This window comes from Pteropus alecto, unplaced genomic scaffold (genome assembly GCF_000325575.1).
Source record: "Pteropus alecto unplaced genomic scaffold, ASM32557v1 scaffold5, whole genome shotgun sequence".
Classification (NCBI taxonomy): Eukaryota; Metazoa; Chordata; class Mammalia; order Chiroptera; family Pteropodidae; genus Pteropus; species Pteropus alecto.
This window is the reverse complement of record NW_006441953.1, coordinates 9,195,396-9,218,633: the sequence shown is the minus strand read 5'-3', so window position 1 is coordinate 9,218,633 and position 23,238 is coordinate 9,195,396. Positions and strand designations below refer to the sequence as shown.

At 33.5% G+C, this 23,238-nt stretch overlaps 1 protein-coding gene and 1 pseudogene across 3 annotated transcripts in view; one reads left to right on the top strand and one right to left on the bottom strand.

Annotated features, from left to right (window-relative positions):
* The window catches only part of KLHL5 (kelch like family member 5), a 47,168-nt gene that overhangs the window by 17,680 nt on the left and 6,250 nt on the right, over positions 1–23,238 (top strand). For all 3 annotated transcript variants that reach the window (XM_006918927.3, XM_025051810.1, XM_015595029.2), the window contains 5 exons: positions 3,393–3,605; positions 7,627–7,813; positions 13,319–13,543; positions 16,807–16,969; positions 22,021–22,233. In XM_006918927.3, coding sequence (XP_006918989.1) covers positions 3,393–3,605; positions 7,627–7,813; positions 13,319–13,543; positions 16,807–16,969; positions 22,021–22,233 — 1,001 coding nt within the window. The remainder of the gene's footprint in view (positions 1–3,392; positions 3,606–7,626; positions 7,814–13,318; positions 13,544–16,806; positions 16,970–22,020; positions 22,234–23,238) is intronic.
* On the bottom strand, positions 7,874–7,992 carry LOC112485664 (annotated as a pseudogene).

The following is a 23,238-nucleotide window of genomic DNA, read 5'->3' as shown; positions in this document are numbered from 1 at the left end:
TAACCCTCCTGTCCATCCCCCATCCTTCCACCAAAATTTTTTATCAGTGAAGGGTTGATAGTATTTTAGGAATCTCTCACTAGAGAAACAGAGATCTGAAAAAATTATAATAATGGATATTTACAACTGTTAGGAAGATTAATTCTACCTACTTCATAAGCTTAATGTGAGGATTAAATGAGTTAATAGAAGTTTAACACTTAAAGCAGTAATTGACACATAGAATACCCAGTCCATAAATGATATCATCATTGTCACCATCATTGTATAGATTTACTCTCTTCAACACAGTTAGGGATTTATGTGCGTGAACAAAAGCACTCATACAAAAGCACAATCTTTATGATTCGTTTTCTCCCTGTGGTATAATTACTTTACAGAAATGTTCTTGTTTATGGATGGCCAAAGTGCTTCAAATGAAAAAATAGAGATTGTGCAACAGAACAATACTATATAGACCTAGCATAGTATTAGGTTAACATCTTTTAAATTAAGTCCTTTGAAAGACTGTTCCCCCTCCGTTTTGATCCTTCCTTGTAGAATTCTCATTTTAACCATTATAGCACAGGTTCTGATACTTTTTAGAATAACGTGACTATGAATAAAATAAAGCTAGATTTTTTTTACCTTTATAGTCAGTTCATAATTTAAATAATATCTCTTTTCTAGGAAGGAGTTTTATTCACATGAAAACATTCGTATGCATTTAGATCTCCAGTTGTTTACAGTAGAGGCACAATTGCTGCTTTTTAAAGGCTTAGACATAAATTAAATGTTTTTAAAGCTCTTTTCATAGCCAATTAGTTGTGGTAGTTTTTTTTTTTTTTTCTCAAGCCATTATTTGACATTATTCAGTTGCAGCAGAGACATGAAATTGAATTCTAATAACAATAAGTAATTTAGAGGCAGATTGTGTGATTTGAATTGCTATGGGAACTGAATGAAAATGTATAACAAAATTCAATCTTCAGTTTAAATAAATCCTCCAGTAATTCTATTTGCTTAAAAACTGTTCCAAAGGGGGAAGGGGCATAATGTTAGCAAGTGTTTGGCAGCATGATAGATGTTTGTATCATAAAATAGACTCAAAATGTGCAGTAAGCATAGTGCCATACTTGGTAAATGGTGCACATACTTGGGATGTTCACTGATCCTGCATGAATACAAGTAGGAAAGGATGAGGAGTTCCTTCTTGTAATCCTGAAATCTGGAAACTTTTGTTCCTGTTCTGACCACCTCTGAACTTGACCTGGAGCAAGTCATTTAACCTCTACAAAAAAATCTAAGACTGGTTATGTCATTACAAACATTTAATGTCAGTATGGATTTATATAATAAATATAAACATTTAATTTAAAAATTTTAAATTTTGTTTCTCGATCTAGAAAACCTATAAAAATATTGAATTCTGCTAAAATATCTGCTTCAAAACCTGATGCTTTTGAAAGGCACTTGGAATTTAACCTTAAGTTCAGTAGTATTTCTATAAGTTGATGAAAAGCTTGATTTTCATTAAATATGAATTATACTAGAATGGAATGGGCATTATTCTGAAATAGGTATATCAACAAATAAACATCAAAATGAATATTTACATAATAGTCCTTTTCTCATTGATGAAATGCAGTTAATATATTGTGAAAGTATTGCAGTAGTTACATTGCTGTTATAGAAATGTTGATGACTGTACTATACTCTATACCTTTGAGCAGTTAGAAATGTGTATTTGATTTCTTTAGTCTTAGATAAACATCTTTCCAAGTATCAGTATGATCTTTGTCCTTGAAATTTTTAATGCCTACTTAATAGTCCACTGAGTTACAATGCCCTCTAGCTGGATATTTCCTATTTTTTACTATTACAAATAGTAATACAGATAAGCATCATTAGAGAAGCTTTATTTTCCTCTTGTAAGTTATGTATGAAGGATGAAACTACTAGTGGGATAACTGGGTTGAGAGCTTCAACATTTTTATAGCTTTTGCTGTATGTTACCAAGTCATTTTATAATGTCAGTATATAATGGAGTGGAACAGTTTGCTTGAAACCACCTCAGCATTGAAATTTTATTAAAATATATTTCTGAAAATGATAATAAATCATTTAAAATAGATTCATTTTGGCATCTTGAACAAATCATGATGAATTGAAGCAATTGAATTTAGTTAATTATTCATGTATGGTTTTCCTCTTAAAAATTTCTACAGAAAGAAATGTCAACTCGAGATATATTTTAGATTAATACCTAACTTGGGTTACTACAGGCTATATGGAAAATATAACTCTCATTTAAATATAGAAGATAGTTCCTGAGAGTCCTTATTCTAGCTCTAATTTAAACAGGCTTAGCTATTTTACTAAAACTGTATATGCGGAAACAGTCACAACACATTAGGAAGTATAAGAAAAACATTAAAGGACAATATTCTAGCATTTGCATTTATATTATAACTATAAACAACCCAAGCATTAAGATTGGTGATCTTGTATACCAGAGAGTACATTTCCCTTCTCTTCAGATTGTTTAGCATAATAGCTTCGTAAAGGTCATTTTCTCACACCTAAGGGCATTTCCATCTGCCATTTCCATCTGCCATTTCCATCTCCCATTAGGCCTGATTCTAGCGAGTGGCCGAAACTGAGTCATCATCAGTCTAAGGTCCTGGAGTCCCAGCGCATTCTAGGTCAATGCTTTTACTTTGGCTTTTTTTCCTAGGAGACCTTGTACACAAATCAGATTAGAGGAGGTTAAAGTTTTCAAAACAGACCTAAAATCCTGGGTGGTCTTATAAATAACATTAAAACACTTTTTAAAGGCCCATTTGGTCTTAGGATAGTTGTAAGGATATATACTCTTCCTGGGCAGTCTGAGAAGACTTCTGTGGTCCAGAATGGTCTTGGGAAATCTGACCAGCATGTAGACCATTTTTGAGTAAGAGAAATAACTTCACAGCTCACCCAGGTATTTGGCTTCACTTTTGGCCAAAATCTATGGAAACTACAAATCTAAACTAACTTTCAGTGTTAGAATATCATACATCTCAGTGTCTAATTCATTTTTTCTATCTTCCTTTGAAAGACCTGCCAAAACTATTCCCTAACTTGAGCAAAACAATACCTAAAAGTCACAGGTCCATTTTTAAAATGTAATAATCAATATACCACTTTCATTCTACTTACATAGAAATAAAAAGTGTAACAGCGTGATTGTTGTTTAAATGTTATTTTCTACTGTATTTCTTTCCTAAGACCAGTACTACGTTGTAAGGCAGGTCTGAAGTATAAACTGTGTTTTGGCAGCTAATTAAAAAATTTTTAGGTTTTTTTTTTTAATAAACTGTGATAGATAGAAGGAACAGTATTGTTTATATGATATATTTTTTTTTCTCTAGGAACATTTCATGGAAGTAATTCGAAACCAGGAATTTGTGTTATTACCAGCCAGTGAAATTGCAAAGCTCCTGGCCAGCGACGACATGAACATCCCTAACGAGGAGACAGTATTGAACGCACTCCTTACTTGGGTCCGTCACGATTTAGAGCAGAGACGGAAAGACCTCAGTAGACTTTTGGCTTATATTAGGCTACCTCTTCTTGCGCCACAGGTGAACTATTTTTGATTGTTTAAAATCAATGTCATAATTTCAACAAAGTTTGAGTATTCACTTAATGCTGATTATATTAATATGTACTTGCCTATAGGTTTTTTCCTTTGCTATTCTAGCCCATAAGGTTATATTTTACATAGAGATTCCTATGAAATGTTTAGGTGAAAAGATAGTGAACTAAAAAATTCTTATGTTTTCAATCCAGAAGGTCTGGCTACCTAAATTACATCAATTAAGTAACATTGTTGCTTTGGAGTTAGTAATTTTATTTGACTCAGCCACGAACTTATCCTAGCAACTGAAGAGTTTAGAACTGCTAATAAAAGGAACACTGGACTCTAGGAACCAGAAATTTCAGATTAGTTTGTTTGCCACCCGTTTATGAAGTATCCACGAAATGCTAGATTCAGGTAATATGTAAATTAATGAGACATGGTAATAGTTCCAGCTCTGATATTTTAAAACTCTTTGACTTGGCATATTCACACACTTTAGTTTCTTTACCTGTCAAGTGGAGGTAACATCCTCTCTGACCACCTCACAGTATTATTCTGAGGATCAGAAAAGTGCTCTGTGAAATAAAATATACTATAAATAATAATGGTATGATTATTATTTTTGATATAATCTAGTTGATATATTCAAGGCAGTAAGTCATATTTACATGCAGAGTTTCCCCTTTTTACAGTTTTGACTGGAATATACAAAAATTTCCTCTGAATACTTTGCTGTTCATTTTGAGGCCTTGAATAGAGAAAGAGTCCTTGAAAATAGAGAAAGAATGAGCTGTTACTGCTCAAGGTCAGACATTTTTGTTGTTTAAAGGCCTATAAATTTTTCTTATTTATATTTATATTGATTATTTTCAAGATGTTTTGAGCAAAAGTTACTGTTTGCTCTCTCCCTTACAGAGGCAAAAATCAGTGCTGATGCTTTATAAAAAAGATCTCCCTCTTCAGAGGTAGAATGTGGTATAAATTCATAGGAATGAAACTGCACGAATTGGTGACAATTCAGGAAAAATGACATCATAAAACATTTCTCTTAAAATCAAGTTTAAAGAAGAGAGTTATATTTTTATTGATATTAGTAGAATTTTTTTCTTATCTTTTCTAGATGAAAATCTAAAATCTGAAAATTCCTAGAAGACTTAAAAATAATTTGTGCAATTAAGTAATTTGACAATTTACTTCAATTGTACAGTTTCAAGTATTTATGTACTATATTTGCATGACTCTCAGATATCTTTAAATTTTCTGTTAACCAGGATACTGCTGATAAATCCTAGCCATAACAGCTTAGATTTGAAAGTCACTCTGGAGATCATTTAGTCTAACACCTGTCATACAAATGAACTCTAACATAGATCCTCAGACTTACATCTTAATTTGGCTCTTTTGCCTTTAGCATGCTGTCCTAGGTTTCCAGATGCCACAAACGTTTTCACAGTGACTTTTGTTAGAAACTCTTCCTCCTCTTTCATTATCAAAATATAAACATATTCTCAATATTATTGGTCATTAAAGAAATACAAAGTAAAACTGCATTTTCCACCTACTCGAATAGCTAAAATAAAAGAAGATAGTAACAGTGGTTGGTGCGAATGGAAAGGAACAAGAACCAAGTACATTGCTGGTGGGAATATAAAGCTGCAGCCACCTTGGAAAACAATTTGGTAGTTTCTTAAAAAGTTAACATAAACTTACTACATGACCCAGCTGTTCTACTCCCAAGGGAAGTGAAAACATCTATTTCTCCATGAAGACTTGCATACAAATATTCTTAGCAGCTTTAGTCATAATGGCCAAAAGTTGGAAACAACCTAAGTGTCCATCAGCTGGTGATCAGATAGACAAAATGTGGTGTATCCACACATGGACTATTATTCAATGCAAAAAAGAAGTGAGGTACTGATACATGCTACACAGATGGATGAACCTCAAAACGTGCTAAATGAAAAAGCAATACACAAGAAACCATATATAATTCTATGTATATGAAACATCTAAAAAAGGCAAATCTATAGAGACAGATTGGCACTTGAGAGAGGAGATGGGAACAGAGATTAACAGTAAACAGGCATGATCTAATTGGGATGATGAAAATGTTCCAAAACTGTTTTATGGTAATGGTTGTACAGCTTGGTAAATTTACTAAAAATCATTGAATTATATACTTGAAATGATGAATTATGTGATGTGTAAAGTATACCTTATATTGTCAAATGCAATCTTGCAATGTATCAAAAGGATAAACATTGTGACCAGGAACGTCTTTTTCCAGGAATGAAAGAATGGTTGAGAATCAGGAAATCGGTCAAAGTAATTATTAATTATATCAGTAACTTAAAAGAGAAAAAGTCATATGATCATAACAATAGATGTGTAAAAAGTATTTGGAAAAAATTTAGCAATCATTTTTAATTTTAAAACTCAAGTGAAATAGGTAGAGAAGAAAACAACCTAAATATAATAAAGATGGATTACTAAATGGTACAGCAACTATTTATCTTAAATAATGAAACACTAAAACCATAGTAATTCAAACTAGAAACAGGAATACTCCCTATCACTCTAATTTTTTCACATTGCTTTGAAGGTTTAGCAATTGCAATAATAAAATAAAAATGAAATAATTAGCATACACATTAGAAAAAAGATGTCAACTATCCTTATTTGGTGATGATTATTATATGATTGATAGCTAGAGTCTTATAAGGGTTGTGGTAAAATAGTAGGTTATAATACAAGTATACAATAATCAATAGATTTATCTCTCTTCTAGCAAAAAAATGCAAAATGGAAATTTAAAAATCCATTTCCAATAGCAATAAAAATAATAATATATGTAGGAATATATTTAATAAAAGAAAGTCGTAAGACCTATATGAAGAAAACTGTACAACAAATGGGAAGGCTTCCTAACAGAAATTTAATATCTTAAAAATATAAATTCTCCCAAAATTAATAAACAATGCTCTTCCTATTAGAATTACAACAGGATCAAAGTGGTGAAGGGGAATTTATCTTAAGTTTATATGGAAAGTAAAGACTCAAAAACAGCCAAGAAAACTATGAAAATGAACAGTGAGGGTAGATTTATATCAGATAATCCAAAATGTTATAAAAACACTGTAAAAATTATGGTATTAGAGTAGGAATAGACAAGTAAGATCAATGGAACAAATAAAGAATCGAAAAATAGATCTCATATATCCTGAGATCTATTTATGAGAATGTAATATATGACCAAGGTTCAATTCAATTAGAAATGAAGGATATTATTTAATAAACGGTGCTCGTACAGAATTGGCTATCCATCTGGAAGAAAATAAAAAATATTCTTCAACTCTTTAAAAATTAATTTCACATAAATCAATATCCTAAATGAAAAAACATAAAGCAATAAAGGGGTAGTAAGGATCGGGATGGAGAACCAAGGAAAAGAAATTTATTTTTTAAAAGGATGTTACCATTTTATGCATTTATATAAAACTACATGAGTAAAAAAATAGGATTCAGTGAAGCACAAGGGATTTTAATTCTTTTAGAATAATTGCTGGTTAGTTTTTTGCCCCTTAAGAAACAGGTAATTGTTGTTTCTGCTGCTGTTTTAGCAGTGTAATTAAGAGAAGATAGTGTAATTAATCGATTTATAATTATTACTCAGTTAAATTATTTATAATTAAGAAGATAAAATGATTTGTTTTATAAAATCTGGAAAATATAGAAAAGTAGTAAAAAAGATTATTAAAAAGGTATCAAGATTCCCCACCACCCAGAGATAAAGCACTATTAAGATTTAGATTATACCACTTATCCTTCACAATTTTTATTTTTTAATGAAATTTAAAATGTAAATCTCGTTAATGTTGCACATTTGACTTAAAAATAGGTGTCCAGACTTAGATTTTTTTTTTAAATGAGATCATTTCCATTTATGAACTATATAGTGTATTCTCTTACCCTTACTATTTTCTTGGTCATTCAGTATACATACTCACCTTTTTTTTCCCCAGTTCCTTGCAGACATGGAAAATAATGCACTTTTTCGGGATGATATAGAATGTCAGAAACTCATTATGGAAGCAATGAAGTATCATTTATTACCAGAGAGACGACCCATGTTACAAAGTCCTCGGACAAAGCCTAGGAAGTCAACTGTTGGTACATTATTTGCTGTTGGAGGAATGGATTCAACAAAAGGTATTAAAAAATATTTAATAATATTTTGGGGGAACAGAAAAAATGAATTTTTTCTTTTGACGCCTATAGCACCTGGTATTCCTAGGTAGTCTCCCATTCAAGTTCTCACCAGGCCCGACCCTGCTTAGCTTCCGAGATCAGACGAGATTGAGCACATTAAGGGTGGCATGGCTGTAGACAAAGAAATGAATTTTAATTAGTAATAAGTATGGACAAATAGCTCTTTGGAGAAATGGCTAATTCTAGCACTAGGGTAGAAAAAGTACAAGATAAGTACATCTCGTAGAACCAGAAAGTAAGGAAGTGTGCAAAGAATGATTGAGACAGGTTAAGGAATACAGTTTGTAGGGGTAACCAATATCCAAATCTGGGATAATTTCAGCATCAACATAATTGATAGCGAAAGATTATGACCTATTAAATCAGGTATTCATGAGTCCACACTGGTTCAAATAAAGAAGGGAGAAGCAAAGTTCTTCCTTAAAGTAGAATGAATTCCAACTAATAAATGAAGCAAAGATGAGATTAGAAAAAACACTGTTTGGCAGTCATTATCATGATAACCGATTCAGTAAAGAATCATCAATGGATGCTGAGACTAGTGAGTTAAAGTTTCAGAACAGGATATTTAATCTCAAAGCATCTCCCTCCTTGCTTATTAGTTACAAAGGGTAAAATAGTATCTTTACAGTGGAAAAAATTTGGAACACATCACAGTAACCAAATAATCAAAGATCACTGCCAGTAATACTAACTGGCAGCATGTGCATTTTATAAGGTGTACTGAGAGGAACTCAGCTGCTCACTTGTGGTATTCTGGCAAAAAGTGTGTAATCTGACCTTAATCATAAGGAAAAGACAAACAAATCCAAATTGAGAGACATTCTACAAAATAATTTGTAGTATTCCAAAATGTCAAGAAATATAGAAAAGATTTAGAAATTGTTTCAGATTACAAGAGATTGAGACATAAAAGCTATTATAATGCATCATCTTGGATTTTCTTTTGCTATAAGGACATAATTGGGACAAATAAAAAAATACAAATGAGGTCTGTAGATTAGATAATAGCATAGTATAAATGTCAATTTTCAGATTTTGATGATTGTGGTTTTATTAGAGAATTTCTTGTTTTGAGGAAGATACACTGAAGTAATAGGGGTACAGGGCATCATCAACTTAAACAGTTCAGAAAAAAGAACTCACACATACATATACAGAAAGAAAATGTAATAAAATATAAACATTTGGGAAATCTGGGTCAAGGATATCTGGCAGTTCTTTATACCATTCTTGTCACAGTTGTTACTAACAGTAACAATGATAGCAACAAACAGCATATATACTGCCTACCCAGTGCCAGGGATTGTGCTAGAAGCTTTCTGTGTATTATCCTCAGTATACATTGATCTCTTCTTCCCCTGAATTCTTAGTACTAAGTCTGCAATCCCCTGATAATACCTCTCTGACTTTGGCCACCTCTCTGATCTAGGCTCATTCTACTTCTCCCCTCCCTCCTTGCGTTCCAATTGCATGGCCTCCGTGTTCATCCAGTGTGTCAAACATCCCACCTCAAGGATTTGCATTAGCTGTTCCCTGTCACTAGGATGCTCTGTGCCTTGATATTGGAATGCTTAGTTGAAGTTATTCATTCATATCTCTCGAATGTCAATTAACCAAAGAAGATTTTTATGACCATTCAGCAGCAATCTCTTGCCCATCACTTTCTAACCTTTTGTTTACCACGTTTTATCTTTTTGCTCTGCTTCATGTTTCTTTGTAGCACCTGATATGTTTGTTTATGGTCTGTCTACCTCTTCCCCCCAAGTAAGCTCCAAAACAGTAAGGATTTTGTTTTGTTTACTAATATAGTCCCAGAGCTTAGAACAGTGCCTTGCACATAAAAACCATCAATAAGCATTTGTCAAATGAATGAAGATTGCTCTCTGCCGTCTCTTGAATTACTTGTATGACTAAAGCACTCAATGCCATAATCATGTCTAAAGATTTCTCTTCTATGTGGTATCTCTAAGGAATATTTAAAAAATGAGCTCTAATCGAAAGTCTTGTTATTTGACTTTTAGGTTCATGGAAACAAAGATATAAAGATAAAGATATTATACTATATAGCATATAACATAGGGCTATGTATTTATAGATGCTTAAGTTCTAAGTATAGGCTGTATTAAATGGTATGAAAAATGAAGTAAGATAACTGACAGAGCTATAGTATAAATATTTGAAAAAGTTTGGAGATCTCCACAGTCCAGATAACAGATCTGCAAATATTTATTAAGTATCTACTATGTACCTAGAACTGGCGCTTGGTTTTATAGCCATTACTAGTGCTGCTTCTTCCCCTCTGTCTTCTTCTCCCTTTTTCAAGGCTTTAACTGTTATCTTTGTGTTAATTATACTCTCTCATTTTGATTTTATTCTTATATTTCCAGCTTGTATACAATATCCTATTTGATGTTCAACTTTCACCTCAAACTTCATGTGTTCAAATTTTCTCTGACCATGTCTCCCAGACTTAAGAACTTGGACTCGTAATTCATTATTCTTCAAAGGACACCAGCTCTGGCTTATTTAAGCAGATAAAGAATTTATTAGAAGGCTTTTGAGAAAGAGGCAGAAACTACATCCACTGTCCCTGCTTCTTTATAATTCCTGCTTTCGATTTTAAATCCTAGGTGTATGCATCCATTTGATTATCCTTAAGGTCAGTCCTGAGCCCTAAATTTCCAAGGAGAAAGAATGAATATCTATCTTTCCAGCTTTCTAGAAGATAGGTTACTGTCTGTCATCAAGACTCATACATACAGTGAAAATTCCCCAAGCGTGGAAAGGAACTCAGATACTAAGTACTCAAAATAAATAATATTTCTCTCTCTCTCCCTCTCTTCCCTCCTCTCTCTCACTCTCTCTCCCCCTCCCTTCCTTACCTCTCTACACCACTCTCTCCTCCCCACCCCCCGCAAACCTTAAATTATGACAGTCTCAGATGGATCTTATTCTTCCAAATTTCTATTGCTATTTTTCTAATTCCAGTTAGCCTTCTATCAACCTACATATTTTGATCACGTTAATTTAGTAGGAATAGCATTCATTGTGTTAATGTGTACCAGGCATTATGCTAAGCATTTGGCCTATATTATTTCATCTTCATAGCAACTCTCAGAGCTGAACATTCTTGCCATCTTTTATAGATGAGGATACCAAGACTTAGAGAAACTAAGTAACTTTCCCAGGATCACACAGCTAGTTAGTGATGGAGTGAGAATTCAGTCATTTTGACTCTGGAGGCTATACTCTCTGCTTTGTTAACTTTTCTATTAATACGCCATTACTCTCCCCAAAAATGCCAGCAGTCTTTATTTCTTAGCACATAAGATGTGAATTTATCTTTCTAGATTTAAGACTTTCTGTAATCTGGCTCTTGTGGCTCTGACCTTCTATTCTATTCAAGCTTTCTTCCTGGGCCTAACTTATCTTATTCCCAATGTCTTTATAATGAAGAGCAATTCATTTTAGTTGGATGGTATCTTGATCATGTGGTTCTTGGTCCCATCATATATCTGTTTGGTATAGAGCTCAACAATAACCTGGGAGTGGTTCTAAACAGCCACTAATAAAAGGTTAGCATATATTTGTACTTACTATTTTTAAAGGTTAATCCTTCAGTATAAATTAGGAAAGTTCTAAGTTTTTACATAAAGTTTTGCAATTGTTAGAATTTGGTTATTTCTCAAGTTTTTACATAAAGTTTTGCAATTGTTAGAATTTTGTTATTTCTCTGTATGTGTGTGTGTGTATATATACATATATATATATGATACGATGTATGTGTGTGTGTGTATATATATACATATATATATGATACATGTTTCAGACTGTTTAAGATTTTATGTAAAAATTAAGTTCGATATTAGCAAAATAATTTTTAGTTACCAATTTATAAGACTGTGATACTGCTTAGTGAACTAGATGTAAGAGAAATAACTTAAAATTCAAAATAAATAAAATGTTCTTAAATTCATTAGAAAGGAAAGGATTAGTATTGCCTTTTTATTTAATGAAGAAATTCTTAAGATTGAATTTAAAGTGATGAGTCAAGTATACTGTTACATAAAATAATCTGAGTGTGTGGGTAAAATCTCATTATAGTTTAAAATTATAGAGAAGGATTATTCAAATCCAAACATATTTTTGAACAGCTACTGACAGCAAATACGTCTATTATATGGTGCTGTGAAAATACAGAGATGGAAAAAGACTTGGTATTTATTGCAAATAACTCAAAAATTTTGTAGGGTGAAAAAAATAAAAACAATAATGAGAAAATATAATATTCTCTCTATACATAACAAAACTATTTCTAAATTTTAGATTATCAATAGTATCAGTGCTCTGATAACTAATTGTCACAAATACTTTAAAATAAATGTTTGTCCTTATTGTAATTCTATAAGAATAGCACTGTTTGCACGTTTTATTAGAAGCTTAGAAGAGAGAAGTAAAGTAGATGCGAATCAAACTCTTCATAACTGGGGGGATGAGGATGGGTTTTCTTAACTCCACTGGTCTCACTTCAAAAAGAGAACAAGAGTTCTTTGAATCTCCTATTTCTTAAAAACATGTAGACACCATCAGGCAGCTCTTTCCTAAACTTCCCACACTCATAGTTCCTAAAGCACATCATCCACACTTAGACTCTTGTCCTCTCTGGATACAATAGAATATGTATCTCTTCCCTCCTCCTGTGAAAGCCTGCCCCTCACCTGTGCCCTCAAACCGCCCTTTGCTGCTTCTCAGGAACTTCACACTATTAATTAAGATCCCTTCATCTCCTGTATTTTCAGCTTCTTTCCTTACAACTAAATCTTCCCATTAGCATTTAAACAAACTCAGGTTTTTCCAATTTTAAAAGCAAAACAAGACAAAATCTCCCTCAACCCACATTGAAATTCCTGTCTTTCCCTTGTATAGCCACACTTCTCAAAAGAATTATCTGTGCTCACTGTCTCCAATTCCTCACCTCCCAACCATGTCTCAGCCACTCAGACAATGGACTCTCAAAGTCACCAGTGACTTCCATGTAGTTAAATCCAGTAATACTTTTTAGTCTTCGTCTTACTCGACCCTCTCAGTAGCATTTAATACTGTTATTAGTCCTACTTGCTATAAACTTTTTTTCCTTTGGCTTCTGTGACACTGAATCACCCTGTTTTTCTTCACACTCTGGCTATCGTTTCTCAGCCTTCTCTGACAGATAATCCTTATTCACTTGATCTTTTGATACCAGAGCCTGGTGTATGCTCTGGAAAATATTGTCAGACTATGTCAGAGATTAAGCAGGGGCCAGATAATTTAAGGGCTTATTGAAATATAATAAAATAATTGTTATCAATGCTAATAAAATTATACTCGTATATGTGTAATTTCCTAAAATACTCAGTCATGGTGAAATTTTTATTTACATAACTTCTATATATTACTATTAAGGAGCAACAAGCATTGAAAAGTATGATCTCCGTACAAATATGTGGACTCCTGTGGCAAATATGAATGGGAGGAGGCTGCAGTTCGGTGTTGCAGTGTTAGATGACAAACTGTATGTGGTTGGAGGACGAGATGGACTGAAGACTTTGAATACTGTAGAATGCTACAATCCCAAAACAAAAACTTGGAGTGTGATGCCTCCTATGTCCACGCATAGGCATGGCCTTGGTGAGTATGACTGCAGATTGTTCATAATATCATATATTAGACTTTGGCATCACTTTTACATTCTGTGCCAGGCAGAAGACCACTGTGGCAGCTGCTGAGCCAGCAGCAGTCACCAAGCATTTCTTCACATGCTCTCTGGTATCAGAGACAGTGAGCATATACATAAATGTATGTATGCAGCTAGCACAAGTGAAAACATGAGTATTTTAGGGCAGTAGGGTGGACTGATAAGCCGCCTTTTGACATGCATGTTCTGACAATTAGTGTTTCTAACCTAATTAAAATGCTTATTAAATATCCTTAGCATTATTGTGTTTCATCTGTATCCCACAGTTTTTAATCAGAAATGAGTAAAACTCAGAAAACTTTGGAGGTGGCACAGGGAATGTAATGATAGAGACTTTTCATTTTTGCATTCAATAATTCACTTAGCAGACGTCGATTTACATGTGCCATGCTCTGCTCTGTAGATACGAAAAAAATGTGGAAGACACTATATCTGTACCCTCGGGGAACTGATGGCTCACTCTGAGGTGATAGAAGAGAATTTAGCAATCTTGTATCAGATGATCTCTCTTTTCTTACAGGAGAAAGAACAGGCAGAATAGAATGTTCGAAGAGAGTGAGGAGATGGAAATTAAAATAAAAATTAGATGGGGCTTGAAATATAAGTACATCATCCAGCTTTTGCTGCATAATGAACCTTTCTAAAACTTAGAGGCTTAAAACAACCATTTATTTAGCTTATTCATCTATGAGTCAGGCTATTCTAGCCTGGGCTCTCTTTGATGACTTCTGCTGTGTTTTCTCATGATTCTCTGGTAGGCTAGCAGGTTGGCTGGTTTATCTAGGATTGCCTCACTCACGTGTGTAATGGTGGGCAGATTTTTGGCCTGGGGAACTGGGCCAATGCCTTTAATCTATTCAGCAGGCTCACCCAGGCTTCTTCATATGGTGGCGGTCACAAGTTTTCAAAAGCAGCAAGAGATGGCAAGCCCCAGTGCACACTTTTCAAGCTTCTGCTTGCATAATGTTTGCTAACGTCCTACTGGCCAAAACCAGTCACATGGGCAAGCCCTACTTCAAAGAGTAGAGAAATAGATTCCTCCTTTTGGTTGGAATTGCTGCACAGTCACATTGCAAATAGACATGCATTCAGGGATAGAAAGAATTTGTGGCCATATTATCAGTTTATCACAGTTTGGAAAGGGTTTAAAGATAGTTGCAATGAAGAATTTGATAGGTTATCATAAAAGATGAAGTATAAGATGTGTGAGTAGCAGTGAAAGCATAGTTGAGTTGAGGTAGCACAGCTTTATACTATACTCAATTTATTGATACTGAGTACCAGAGTAGAGGCTACCCCAAAAAGACAATGAAAATTATCTAGTCATGAAAATTGGTATGGTAGCGAGTAGAGCAAAAGATCAAAGAGACAAAGGATTCTACTAGTTGCAATTAGGTTTCTGTGAAAGGTGATCTTAAGTTTCAGGTTTGGTAGAGGTAAAATCAGAGGGTTAGAGCTAAGGTACAGAGAGAGGAGCTTAAAATTAGCTATATGAATTTTAAGAACTCTGTACAATATTACTCTCAAGTTCATAAAATCACCTATTACATAGACACAGAATGGGAAAGTATATCTTAAAAGCAACATGAAAGAGACTTAAAATTTGGGTTGACCATAAAATTCAGGGTCAATAGTATGATTCACCTGCAAATTTTCCCCTACCATTGGAGAAAAGAAACTTAATTCTAACTTAGCATTAAATTCTTACAGATTTAGTATACAGAATGAGACTGTCCGTGGTCCAGCCATGTTTTGTGTGGATTAGATTGTGCATGAACACTATCATTAGTTTTAGATACCCTACAAAAGACTGTTGAACAGCAGCACGTTCAAAAGAGAATGATCATATAGCTCAAAATGTCTTTAAGCTTTTATTTCAAATTTTTGTATCATTCAAAAGTCTATTCTTACTAATTCATCTTATAATAAATAATGTTTTAAACTTGAATTTATAAATCTTCACGTGAGAAACTTTATCTCTTTATATGTGGGAATTATCTGAAGACTTCATTAGAAAAAGTAATTCTGCTGCTAAAATTTCTCTTGTTTAAGGAGTTAGACTAGATGGACCCATTATTTTTGTTTCCAACCCCTCGATTACTCTCTCACACAAACACGGACACACAATTAGATATATAGTGTCTATAATTGGAGTGTGTGTGTGTGTGTGTGTGTGTGTGTGTGTGTGTGTGTGTGTGTCTACAATAGCCAATACTGGTAGAGCACAAGTGAGTGGAAGGGTATGTTGATTTGGGTCATATATGAATGATGAATATTTATAGTTCATCTGGCTATGATTTCTCAAAATATATTTGTATCACAAAATTTGTATTTTGGACCTCAGGTGTTCCATATATATATCTCACCTGACTATGATCATTTTACATGTCCTCTCAAAAACTTCTACTGGCTCTCCATCTCATTTAGAATAAAATCTAAAGTCCTTATAATAGCCCAGCCACTCTGCATGATCTGACGCCACACTCTCCCTTACCTCCTACACATCCCCCTCACCCTGCCAGCCAAACTGGCCTCCCTGCCGTGTGGCAGACACACTAGGCATGCCTCGGGGCCTTTGTGTGCTCTGTCCCCTCTACCTCACCTTCTCTTCTCCCAGGTATCTCCATATCTGGTTTCCTAACTTCATTCACATTTTTGTTCAAATGTTACTTTGTCCGAGAGTTCTCCCTTGACCCTTTCTACCATTTTAGTCAGTTCTCTTTTTCTTTTTAGCACTTATCAATACCTGAAATTTATTTTGTTTATGTTTCCTGACTGAAATATTAGGTCCATGAGGGCACAGCCCTCATCTGCTGTTCTAGTAAGTGCCTGGCACTATAGTAAAATCTCGTGAATTTGAATTAATGGGGGAAAGGAATAAAAATGCTTTCTGAAATATATCTGAAATCCATATTACTGAAAAATGTTTAAAATGTGGAGTATGTGCATCCAGTGTCATTTTTAACAACTTGCCACTCTTGGGCCTCAAAATACTATCTCTCAAACTTTTAAGGTCAGAGCTATAGTGCTTTTTCTCCCCCTCACTCACCAACCTATCTACCAAGAAAAGCCGTGAGGAAGCCAGAAATCTATATCACAAATTTTTGCTTAATTATATTTGCATGTTTAAGGTTCATTGTAGTTCTATTTCAAGTAAAACGTGGTTGTAAAGTCTTTCTTCCCTGTCTCCTCGTAGGTGTGGCTGTATTGGAAGGCCCCCTGTATGCAGTTGGTGGGCATGATGGCTGGAGCTATCTGAATACAGTGGAGAGATGGGACCCTCAGGCTCGCCAGTGGAATTTCGTGGCCACTATGTCCACCCCCAGGAGCACAGTAGGTGTGGCAGTACTAAGTGGAAAGTAAGAAAATATTTAAAGTTCCATTTAAAACACAATAACGTAAATTTATTGAGCTATATCATGTGCAACGTTAAAATATACATAAGTAAATCACAAGAGAAATGCTTTAAGAGTGGTGTAAACAAACTTTTAAAAGTCTTTTTAAATGATAGTTCTAAACATAAATAGCCGAACAATAAGTTAGGCTTTTACTCTAACACGCAGATGTTATAAATTTTTAGTTATTTTGAGTGAAGAAATTTTATATAAAGGTTCAATGTAGTAAAAATCTGGTGGTTCATATGGCCTTAAAAGTAGATGGTCTTTTAAAGATAGTATAGTCTCTCTCAGGTTTCCCTAAATAATTCCCTTCATGTCTTTTACTGATTTACCTTTACTTTTCTTTCTTATCCTAGTAAGCTGCTGAAAACTAGAATGGATTTAGAAAGAGGTGCTCTTTTGCCTCATGTTTGCACTAAATAGAATAAATAGAATAGAATAGATTTGAATGGAGCCATCACCAATAAGCTCTTGGTAACTCAGAGACTAAATATCGTTTTCAAGCCTTTCTTCCATAAAATGAAGCCCTATGTGGTTTTAAATAAAAGTTATTTGTTATATACCTTTACTCACTCGAAGGGCTTAATTTACATCATTTCCAGAAAAAGGAAGGAATCAAGATTAAAGTACAGACACTTAAAATTATTCGTAGAATTGTGTTGTTGATTATTAACAGAAAAATGAGGAAATATTGGTCATATTTTATGACCTGAGGTCTTATTTCCTCAAGACCTGTTAGTTACATCCTATCTTTTTATTTTTTAGCACTATTCCAAGTGATAAAATAGAGAAATAGTAGCTCATTTTTTAAATGTATCTGATCTCAGTACCCCTCCCCTCATTTGTTTTAGTTAAAGAAATAACTTCAAAACTCATCACTACATATCTTTCCTAATTCCTTGGTAGAAGAGTCAGCCACCAAAGAATCTAGTAAATGAGAAAAAAGAAAAAAAATTCTAAATAGTATCTACTCAGTTTTGACCCTTTGGTTTATACTTTTGAGATTCATGCATTGAACTAATTCTTGTTCAGTGGCATATTTCTTAGCCCTTATATCTGACTAAAAATACTTATTTCTAAAAGAGGACAAAAGAATAACTGCCTTCTCTAAAACCCAATTTCCAGACCTTAAATAGCTGGGACATGTAGGCATAAAAATTTACTTTCTTACCCTCTTATGAGAAATATTTCATTCTTGAACCCACCTGAAGTACAATTTATTGAATATAATTCTGAGACAACCTAAGAATTGTATCAGTAGCTAAGGATCTCGTATCTACTAAATATTAAGACATTTGATTTTGAAAGTGCAATATATCTACATTATGATTGTAACTTGTCTTTGGGATGTCTCCCAGACTGGTCACTTTGCTCCTAGTGTTAGGTAAGTCTCATTTTAGAGACTTACCTAACATTCTACCTAAATACAAGTAGAACCATGTCGCTTTCCTGCTTAAAACCTCTCAGTTGCTTATCTGACCAAATCTCCTTTATTATCTTGCCTCTGTCCACCTCTCTAAACTCCTCTCTCCAGTAGAACTAACCTATTTGTGAAAAATACATTTCATTTTACACTGTATTATCTATTAACCCATACCATCTCTCTTAGAGTCCCACCCCCTGCTTTCCTACCTGGCAAACTCAGCATGCTTGAAACTTGCTCAAAAAAATCACCTTTCCCACTCCCAACTCCTCATTCCCTCTATGCTCATTGTTCATTCCAGGCTCAGCATTTTTACTGTACATAATTTGTGTATAATTGTGTTGCAGCATGTGCCACTCTGTTATGTAATTGTTTTCTAGTCCATCTCCTATGATAGATCATGGTCTTGTGTGACCTGGTCTGATTTTTTGTTCCTTACACCTACCACAGTACCTGGCACATAATTTGAAGTGTGCAACCTTATTGAAGAATACCCAGCTATCACTTAGGTTCAGTGGTGCTTTAGTCACCCAAGGAGAATATGTGTTAATTCATCAATCAACATTTTTCTGAGCTTGCTTTAACAAAGTAGCAATATTTTAAACTATTTTGTTGGTTTCCATTATTAGGTACATATCCAGAACCTAGAAAAAATAGAAACTATATTGTTAGTTTTTTTAAAAAAAGAATGCAGTTGATTGGAAAAAAATTAATTATGTATCTTCTCTCTACCACTCCTTTGTGATTTAGTTAAAATCATTTCTCTGTGCCTTAATTTTTTTAATCTAGCAAATAAAAAGCCTGGATTAATTTGTTGTTATTTTAACTTATTTTACAGTGCTTCTTGCTGCACTATATAGTTGTTTCTTTAAGAGAAAACTGTTTCAATGTCTTATGAGTTACATTTTGTATCTTAAAAATTTCAAAATGTTAAAATTTTTCTTTCTACCGTGTTTGACAGAAAGAAGCTTTATTTAGACTTCCAGTTGCTCAGGCCACTTTTAAGCCACTGGCTGACAAATATTTTTGGAAGTAGAATCTCTCTTTCAAATGAGATCTTACAAAAACCTCAACACTTAAGGCAAATGGAGGTTCAAGTTTATTATAAGCTTATTTTAAATTTATTATAAGTCTGTTTTAAAGACACCCAGATTATGTATATATTTTGATTTGGTTGTCCAGTATGAAGAAAATCCTGTTTCACAATTAAGAAGCTGAAATGGTAACTTATTTTAACTACTACAGCAATTTAATTGGAATCTCAGGAAACTTCAGTTAAAACGTTCAAGTAGTTTGCAAATAGGAGAAAACATTTTTTTTTCCTAAATTTAATCTTAAACAATATCTACCAACTTTGCAGGTATTAGATCTTATAAAAGGCAAGACCTAAATCTTACAATTTAAAATATGTAGTACGATACTATCACAATTTGACATACTATTTCTCTTTTTATTGTAATAGATGCTGTCACGGGGAAGAAAGATGAGTTCTGAATCTTGCATGGTATTTAATTGAGCCAGGTGATATCTTTGAAAATTAAAACTACTTTCTAAAATTTGAATTCGAAATGAACCATTTTTGGGACCTACCCCCTACAAGTCCTCCGTAGAATCCTTTTCTTAGAATACAGTTTAGAGGCTATTACTTGAGATAATGATTTTGAGAAAGTGTTACCAATACATTTTAGCCCTTAATATTAGTTCAGTATAAACACTGTACATTTAACATCTCCTAAAAATGATATTTTTCTAAAAGAATGCAAATAGAGTCAGAACTCATTTTTCTCCTTAAACCGTTATACCATGTTTTAGGTATTGTTCAAACTACTTGAAATTTGACCATTAATAAGCCTATGAGGCAGGGCTTCTAGATCTTATGGATCATGAAATTAAGGCAGGTAAAAGGTCACAGCTAGTAAGTGATGAGTGGCAGAACCAGGATTCAAATCCAGAGACTCTGGCTCTAGAGTTCATGCTCTTAATCCCTGTGCTGCACCACCTGTCACAGTGAAGACCCCTGAATTCATTGTGAAGAAGGTAGGGTGCTTTGAAGTATATTGTGGTATATGTATGTGTCCATGTATTTTTAATTACTGATATTTTCTAGTTGTTAATGCTTTCTAATATTCCATAATCAAGTGATCAATACATAGATAATTCTATCAAGTATTGGTTAAAGTTTAATATTAAGTACAATAACATATAAAAGTAGTTTTTAACATAAAAAATTTTAACAAATTAAAATTTCAAATAAATTTCAATTTCCATGTTAATATAGTTTAAGTTTAGAACAAGATATCACTACACATTATGTTGCTGTTCAAAGTATGGTCATCTTATTTAAGAACCAGTTTGGGTGGCATATTCTACTTCAAATTATGAATTAAAATTATGAAATCTGTCTTTAGAATATGTGTATTACCTTAATAGAAATACTTAGAGTTTTAATGGATAGAAATTTGGTACAGTTCAAATATTATTTCTTGAAAATAAAAAGATAGTTAAATAGTTACTAAGCCATCTATAAATTAAAAACGTATGGCCTTTTGATAAGCAATGAACTGAATTTATTCTTATTTTAAAAACTAATAGAAAAATATCTGTGAAGAACTTACCAAGTAAATGGTAAGTACAAGAAGGTTTTGTGCTTAAGAAAAATATTTAAATATTCAAATATTTTAAATGTTTTACATATATTTAGAGAAAAAGACTCCAATTAGTGCAGTATATAGATTGATAATGAATTAAAATTGATATAATAGGAACATTTAGGTCATCAGCATAGCATATTTATTTTGGATAACTTACAGTATCCTTTTCTGTGATAATTTAAATTAATGATCACTATTTATATATGATAAATATATAAATGTATTTATATATTTATTTAAATATATTTATAAATTTATATACCATTGTTTCAAACTATTCTTTTATTCTCCTATTTCATTATTACAAGTGAATCCCAGAAGACTGTTGACTATACAACTGCTTATTAATGTAATTATTTGTTCTGCTTCTTACTGGGTGACCCCATTCAAGTCTCTTAATCTCCATGAGTCTTCAGCTGTGAAACAGGGATATAAATGGTTTCTTGTAGCATCACTGTGATGATTAAATTAATACAGGTAAAGTATCTAGCCTGTGATAGGTGCTCAGAGAAGGTTAGCTTCTTTCCTATCTTAGTTATTTAAGAAATAAGTCATGTTATAGTTATATACGATATTTTCTCAGTATTCTAAGACACAGTTTAACATCTCTAAAAATTCAATGCATCTTACAATCAAGAGTGACTTGTCAAACAGATGTCAAACAGATGGCAGCTGTGAACAGTTGTCAATGCTCATGTGCGTTTATGTTTTCTTTTTATGTATATGATATGCAGTAACATCTGATATATGCATACATATGACATACATATGTCTTTTAATTGGTGGCATATCATCTTTCTAGTGGCACATAAATTGACAGCCTGTCTTGTGATTGATGGCACTTTAATTTCAAAGAAATACTTAAGGAAGAATAATCTTGTCTTAGACATAATAATAGCACTATTTCTTAGTTTTCATTCTGTTTGTTCTTCTTACAGACTTTATGCAGTCGGTGGTCGTGATGGAAGTTCTTGTCTCAAGTCAGTAGAATGTTTTGATCCTCATACTAATAAATGGACACTGTGTGCACAAATGTCAAAAAGGCGAGGGGGAGTTGGAGTAACCACCTGGAACGGACTGCTGTATGCTATTGGAGGACACGATGCTCCCGCATCCAACTTAACTTCCAGACTCTCAGACTGTGTGGAAAGGTAATTTCCTGTGAAGGAAAACGTCATCATCATCATCATCATCATCATCATCATACAAATATAAGCCTCTGATACTTCCAGACAAATTAATTCTTTATTGAGCATCTACCATATGCAAAGTGGTATGTGGTAGGAGCTTTGTGAATTTTGGGTTATCTGCTCTGGCCATGTCTCAGCCTGTCTCCTAACAGCCTCCTCAGATTCTTCTCTCATCATGTTGCTGCCTACTTAAACTTTACCTTAAATTTGATTATATAATTTATTAATAGAATCATATGACAAGTTTATTGTGGACCTATTTTTGTACTGGACACTATATCTAGTAAGAAAAGGAGCTCGGTGAATTTCAGAGAGAATGAATTAGAGGCTGGAAGTTAAGTAAGAAGTGAAAAGGAATAGGACATTTCTAATACATTTTGGTATAAAATGAAAGAATATGAAATATTAAAATAAAAGCCTAATAAGGCTTAAAAGCTTTAATAAGTCATCCAGATTGACCTCATGAAACTCAAGTATGGGGCCAGGTAAAGAACCTAACATCAGTGGGAGATTTGGACATTAGTTCAGGTTCCCATCTGTTGTGTTTAGTCGAGTTCAAGGAATGAAGAAAATTGAATGGATTTAGGAGGTAGAGCCAATAGGAGCACGTATGAACACTCCAAAGCAGAAAGCAGTGAGATTCATTCAGAAAACTGAAAGGCGGCCGCTGTAGCTGGAGAACAGAGTGTGGAGAGAGTGTCAGGAAAGGAGGAAGAATGGGGTGGAGGTATCAGCAGGTCATGTAGAGTCTTGAGACCTTATTAAAGATTTTGGGTTTTAAAGTGCAATGGGAAGTTAATGAGAGAGAAAGGGGGAGGGAGGGGGAGAGAAAGAGAGAGACTCGAGATTGATATAATAAATATAAATAACTAGAAGAAGAATGAAAAGTGAAACAGAACTTTGTTGATGACAATGAGCAATGAGTGCTTTCTGTGAAATAACAAGCAGAGTTGGCTGGTGTTTCAG